Source organism: Styela clava, chromosome 13 (assembly GCF_964204865.1).
Source record: "Styela clava chromosome 13, kaStyClav1.hap1.2, whole genome shotgun sequence".
NCBI classification, from domain to species: domain Eukaryota; kingdom Metazoa; phylum Chordata; class Ascidiacea; order Stolidobranchia; family Styelidae; genus Styela; species Styela clava.
The window spans coordinates 10,661,185-10,667,184 of NC_135262.1; the positions used below are offsets into that span (position 1 = coordinate 10,661,185).

Below are 6,000 nucleotides of genomic sequence, written 5' to 3' on the forward strand. Positions count from 1 at the left end.
TGCGATATAGTGGTTAATTTCAAACAGCCAATTTTTTTTCATATTGACTATGTAAAGCATGCCGTTCAAATTCCATTCTATCCATATCCAAATACTGTTTAAAAAATTTAAATCTTCAAATATTCTGAATTTCCTTGTTATTACGCTTTCGAATAAAAAAGTATTATCAACGTTTATCTTATTTAATTCTTATTAATTAGCAATAAACAATGATTATATTTTGCCGAACTGGAATTTCTGCCAGCAAAATCGTCTGTAATAACTTCTTCAATGCACACATGAATAATATCTACATGGACGAGGTCGGTATTTGTCAAAACCAGAACGTAATAAGCAATCGAGCTCTTCTCCATACCTCTCCTATTAAAGCTGATTTATTTTCCGGAATAAAAATAGCTCAATCACATTGTAATTATTGATTTATTCAGCCTGGAATATAAGTTTGTATATATAAATATGTATGTATGACGTTGAGGTACGAATGAGGGTCAGTCGGGTTGGCAGATTTTTGCGAATCTGTCAGTTGATTGCGCTGTTCCCATTTAACCAACTATTCTCTCGAACCATTATGATCCTTCGCTACCTTTCAATACATATTCCAGGATTACTTCATTTCTACCTATTTTTGTCAAACATACTCCTGACCCGTTTTATCGATCCAATAATATGACTGGAAGATCGAAGTCGCTTAGCTTAGTCAATAATCTTGTTCGAATAACACGGCATTAATTAACCGTCAGGCTAAGAGACAATTATAGATTGTAAGCTGCTATTTTAATTCATGTTTTTTTCGTGTTTTGTATTTCATTAAGGTACAAACACATGGCATTTAAATAGCGCCTTCTGAAATTGCCAGTTACGGCGTTTTATATAAGCATACTACTTCTTTTTCGTAAATAACTTTACCATTGCGAGACTGTTTTTACCAAGTGTGTCACTATTTCATCGAAAATGCACTCAAAGAAAACCGCAGAAAGCCGCTAAGTCGCTATTGTCGAATAGAATAATTAAGATGCACTCTGTAATTAGCCTTTTGAATTGTACATGCATATTCAGCATTCTCTCGTCGACGCCGCCATGCAAACTTAGCATTAGATTAAAATTTTAAACGATGCAATTAAAGTTGGTTAAGAGGAAGAATTGCTCTTGACGTTTGGCCATGCTTGACCATATTGCCAACACTGCTCAGGTTGAAGAGGACGAAATAGGCTTCGTGCTCATTTGAACATTGTTATTTTAGAAACGATCTTGTTGTGAAGTATAGCAGTGTATTATTACACTTATATTGTAATTACAGCGCAAAACGCGGCGATTGTGAAGTGGTATTGAAAATTTCAAACCAAGCGCACTGGTGAATAAGGTCAAAAATTGAGTAGTACATCAAAAACTGATGTATACTTTGGCCCATAATTATTAAAGTTTGAACTAAGAACAACATGAGAATACTGTATAGGAAAAGGCATAGTCGGCCGTGAAATGCGAGAGTACCGGTACTTGGTATCCGCTGCGAGCTATAATACAAACGATTTCACTCGCTTGGAATAGCTGACAAAAAGAGATTGACAATTTGTACGTAATTAACAAAAAATTGATAATTAGCCCCTTGTTATAATTGCAACCCTGAATGCAATCGCCATATTCTACCATCAAATGAATAAATTTTAAAACGACGCGAAACATTTTTCATATAATTTCAACAACATTAGAGTAGTGGTGGTTACATGGTTCCAATCACAATTTCAATGGCCTACTTAGTAAATGGCATATTTGGCTGTGTTTCAATTATTTTGAAGCAAATTAGGCTTGTCGACAGTTAGCTAATTTGAAACGAATGAACTGACAAACTTTTTTGACCTAAGTATTTTTATAATATGAAAAAAGTCATCTTCAGTTTGTTGTTAACATCAATTATAAGTTCGAACGACGCAAGCTATAACGAATGAGCAAAGGCGAATCAAATTCAAACTTCACAAATAAAAATTTATTAGCTAAATGTGTTTTGATTTGGAACAATAAATTGTGCGTCAACTAATGAATTTCGTTACATGGATTTAAAGCTTAATTTAATTTTGTTACATGGTCAAGTCAACTGGAAAAAATTGATAATTATTTTCGAATAAATACCGAATGAAAAATGCCCGAAAAACGATAAAAAAAATTGTCAATAGCTGAAATTAAAAAAGCCATTTTCACTCCGTATACACTCCATCGATTTTCTCACTCTGAAAATCAATAATAATGCAATACAAAGTTCAAAGCCCAATAAAAACGCGATTACATCGTATGGAAACAAGTGAAATATTAAAAACAAGATAGACGAACGTCAATAATATAAGAATAAGGGCATTCCAAAATATGGTGAACAAGGAGATACATTATAAGCAACAGTGTGTTACTATTTGTTGCTGCATCACACAACACAGCAATCGATTTTTGAATTAAGTTAACCTTTTTCATATTTATTAACTTGGAGGTTATTTCAATGTTTATTGATTGTGGTGCAGTCAAGTAGAAGATATGGATTGAATAGAGTTTGGTGATCTGTAGAGTGAAAGTATATCAATACGACTTTGACTAGACTGACTTGTATTCAATCGTCTAGAAATAAACAAACAAATACTGAAAATCGATACCATGCCGTAAGGTTGTTTTTAAAGCGGGATGCCAGAAAGCTTTTCGTTGGCGGTTTCTAAGTAATTGAATTTTGTCAAACATAAAAGACTTTGTTGTACTCGTTTCCACCTTAAGGACCTAATCACTTGGTCATAAAAAAATGAAATATGCCAATAATATGGCCACCAAGCAACACAGGATTCACATAGTTCTAACTTCAGTAATTAAAGAAAGGAAAACAAGCACTAGTATAAAGAAATCACAGACGACGGTTCTTCGTTTGTCCATAGCTTATTTAGAAGATTAATTCATGCGTCAGGGCTTTTCTGTTTACTAGAACATCACCCTGGAATAGCAAAAGCATATTCAAAACTATTACTCATAATAATAATATGAAATTTGAGCTTATATTGGAAGAGTATACAGCAGCTTAACGTAATATATTGTATTCTAATAGGACGATCGGGTAGTTCAAATAACAAACAATCTTCGTGAAAACAAAATAACGATAGAGCGTTTGATAAATTTATTATTCATTCTGAAGAAAAAGAGAAATTTAACTCAATGTAAAATATTATTTGAATCCGGAAAAAAATATTTATTTATACATGATGATATTACAGTAGATTTTTCAATTGGGTTTGGTTGTTTTATATAGGGCAAATATTTTCTTCGTGACCAAAATAGCTAAACGCTGATTTTTGCACGTAGGCTTGACCGAATAGCACCGGATACGTTTGGTATACGGTAATTAAGCTAATGCCCCCAAACATCGTGACGGTAAACAACGATCAATGAAATCGTTCGTTATTTTGTTAAATTCATGAACGTGAACGGAAACTTAATTCCACTGAGAAAAGTCGAACGTGCCGGTGAATCACATTATTACGTCTACTGTCGCTTTATTGAGAGCTGATGTCGATTAAAAGACAATCTGCTTTATATTTTTAACAGTCAGTATCAAGCACATGAGCCCGTTTTGTTTGTCTGATATGAGTTAGGTGATCTAAAATATATCTCTCGAATTGAAGTTCCATGAGAAATGTCAACTAGCATTTACTTTGTAAGTAAAATTTAAACGTTTCTACTTGTCTGTCAAGCTTCATCTCTTTCCATATTCACCCATCCATACTTGGCATGAATTTTACAAATTCGACGAAACTCCACTTCAGCGCGTCTTTGCGACAACTGATTCAATCGACGTTTCTGACGACGACTGACAACAGCTCCACCTTGTGTCAAACCAGACGCAACTTGCACCAGTAAAGATTCGATCGTGTAAGCACTAGACCAGCCTTGGGACGTAAGTACTTCCATACAAATCGCTCCTCCGTCCATTATGAACCCATTGTCCAAATAAGGACCAACTAATCGCAGAAAAGGAGGTTGAAAAGGAAATAGTTCGGGAAAACTGAGACGAAATTTGATACTTTCAGTGCCGGTATCTTGCATCGATTTCCATAAATCAGAGGTTTCGTCAACTTTTAGTAGTCGTACATCCCATTCAAATATATTACTATCATCAACAAGATTGACTTCAAATGCTGAGTTTGGAAGGGACGTTGCTCTGGTCATGTATTGAAGCTCACGCATGACACGGCGATTTCTGACCTGTAAAAACCGACAATATCTTGTTTAGTTACTAGCCTATGTATTTGTCATGTATGACAGCAGACATGTATGGACTAAGCTTAGGAGGATAATACATTTCCTTAAAATTGCTTCCTATTCAACATTATTTCATACAGGATGAGAATTATCTTGAATGCAGTTTGGTGAACTATAAAACCAATGTTGAGATTGAGAATAAATAAAGCACAATGTAGGATAGCAAAACAATGTAATCTGCCCACTTTTCAAATTTCTACATTAAAAACTCCATCAGGACATGATATGGAAAGGGCACTAACGCATACATAGCAAAGCCAAAATTATCAATTGTTATCAGTCAAAATTATCTTCCCCTGATGAAGTTTTTCTCTATAAAAAATATATACCGGTATATATATAATAATTTGATAAATTGAATACGGAAAAATTACTTGCCCCTTTTCAAGTCCCCTGAAAACAATATTCCAGACTAATTATCCACAAAATGTCACATTAGCCCTTGATACGAGTCAAAAGAATATATATTTATATAGATGGTAATCAGCGCCTTGACTTTCGAAATTTTCTATTTTGGGATTGTTCGTATGAGTATAAATAAATTTGGTATTTTGAAGAAGAACAAAATCTAGTGAGATTTATTGATCTGCTTTATACATATATATATATCATTATCGCGTCTATATTAAATATAGACAATGCATACCTAACGAAAAGCATACGCCCTTGTATCGGCTTAACTGTACATGTTTTCACACAACGTCTGTAAATTGGGTCGATAGATGTTGATATTCGCCGTCTTTATAGAAAAACTATTTTGAGTACCAGATCCAGTGATTCAATTTATGATAAAATTTGCACATAAAATAACAGATAAAGATATAAATAATAAATTTTACAGCCAGGAAACGTCTGTATTAATTGATTGTTAGAACCAAATTCAGAACTATAAGAACATAAAAAGTTATGGATGATATACTTGAGCTCACTCACCGTGGCAGATTGTGAAATATCGGAAGTTATTTTGAATGTCACAGTGTTCTTCTGTTGCTTATTAGTTTTCGCCTCTTCTTCAGGTCGTGATGAACTATCAGAAACCGTTGGATTCTTTTTCAGCTCTTTGATTTGCTTTTCGTTAGCATCGACAGAATCTTCCTTTTCTGCCTCTGATTTTTCCTTCTTCAATTTGTTCTTATTTGGTTGTTTTTCCCGTTGAATGGAATGGGGTGAGGGATGACAATCAATACGAGGTGAACTTGTAATGTTCTGAATCGTTGAAGACGCAGAAGAGCTTTGATGCGACGCAGAACGCTTTCTACTACGCGTAATATAACGCGCGATACGTGCTATTACGTTAGGCATTTTTTTTATTATATATTATTGGAAGTATTTTTATTGCTGAAAAAAATAACATTCTTATATTACTCACAATATTTTAGCATACTGTAGTAATATCATTTCCATCACAAATTTATATAATCCCTTTTGGTTGTGATGGGTCTTCAAGTAGGCAAGTGCATCGTCATACATGACGGTGAAAATGGAAGTGAACCGAAGCTTTTAAAAAAAAAAAACTATCCACAAGGATAAATGTTTCGAATCCAAGATGCCCAAACACTTCAGCTAGTCAGATATGACTTCAACTATCTAACTTTAGTTAACAAAATGTTTGCTGTATCGTACCTCACTATGTATTTTAGTTGAACATATTGTTTCATACTGAAATCCAAATTTTGCTAGCGAGGAATCTACACAGTTCGTCACAGGATTAAATGCGTC

General features: G+C 34.0%; 1 protein-coding gene across 2 annotated transcripts; it reads right to left on the bottom strand.

Moving 5' to 3' along the window:
* Positions 1–1,959: 1,959 nt before the first annotated feature.
* Positions 1,960–5,641, bottom strand: LOC120333460 (ubiquitin-conjugating enzyme E2Q-like protein 1). Of its 2 annotated transcripts, XM_078119287.1 has the most exons (3): positions 5,215–5,641; positions 3,702–4,224; positions 1,960–2,959 (listed from the first exon to the last, which is right to left on the bottom strand). In XM_078119287.1, the coding sequence occupies exons 1-2, from the start codon at positions 5,581–5,583 to the stop codon at positions 3,709–3,711; spliced, it is 885 nt and encodes a 294-aa protein (XP_077975413.1). In that variant the 5' UTR covers positions 5,584–5,641; the 3' UTR covers positions 1,960–2,959; positions 3,702–3,708. The 2 variants fall into 2 exon arrangements, with proteins under 2 accessions (XP_077975413.1, XP_039256827.2); XM_039400893.2 differs by having other exon boundaries at positions 1,960–4,224.
* Between the last annotated feature and the right edge of the window lie 359 nt (positions 5,642–6,000).

Bases quoted from the DNA above. Each gene is read 5' to 3' on its own strand.
- LOC120333460 (XM_078119287.1), bottom strand. From the start codon at position 5,583: ATGCCTAACGTAATAGCACGTATCGCGCGTTATATTACGCGTAGTAGA. The intron at 4,225-5,214 runs GTGAGTGAGCTC...CGGTTTTTACAG, and splicing joins ATATTTCACAATCTGCCACG to GTCAGAAATCGCCGTGTCAT.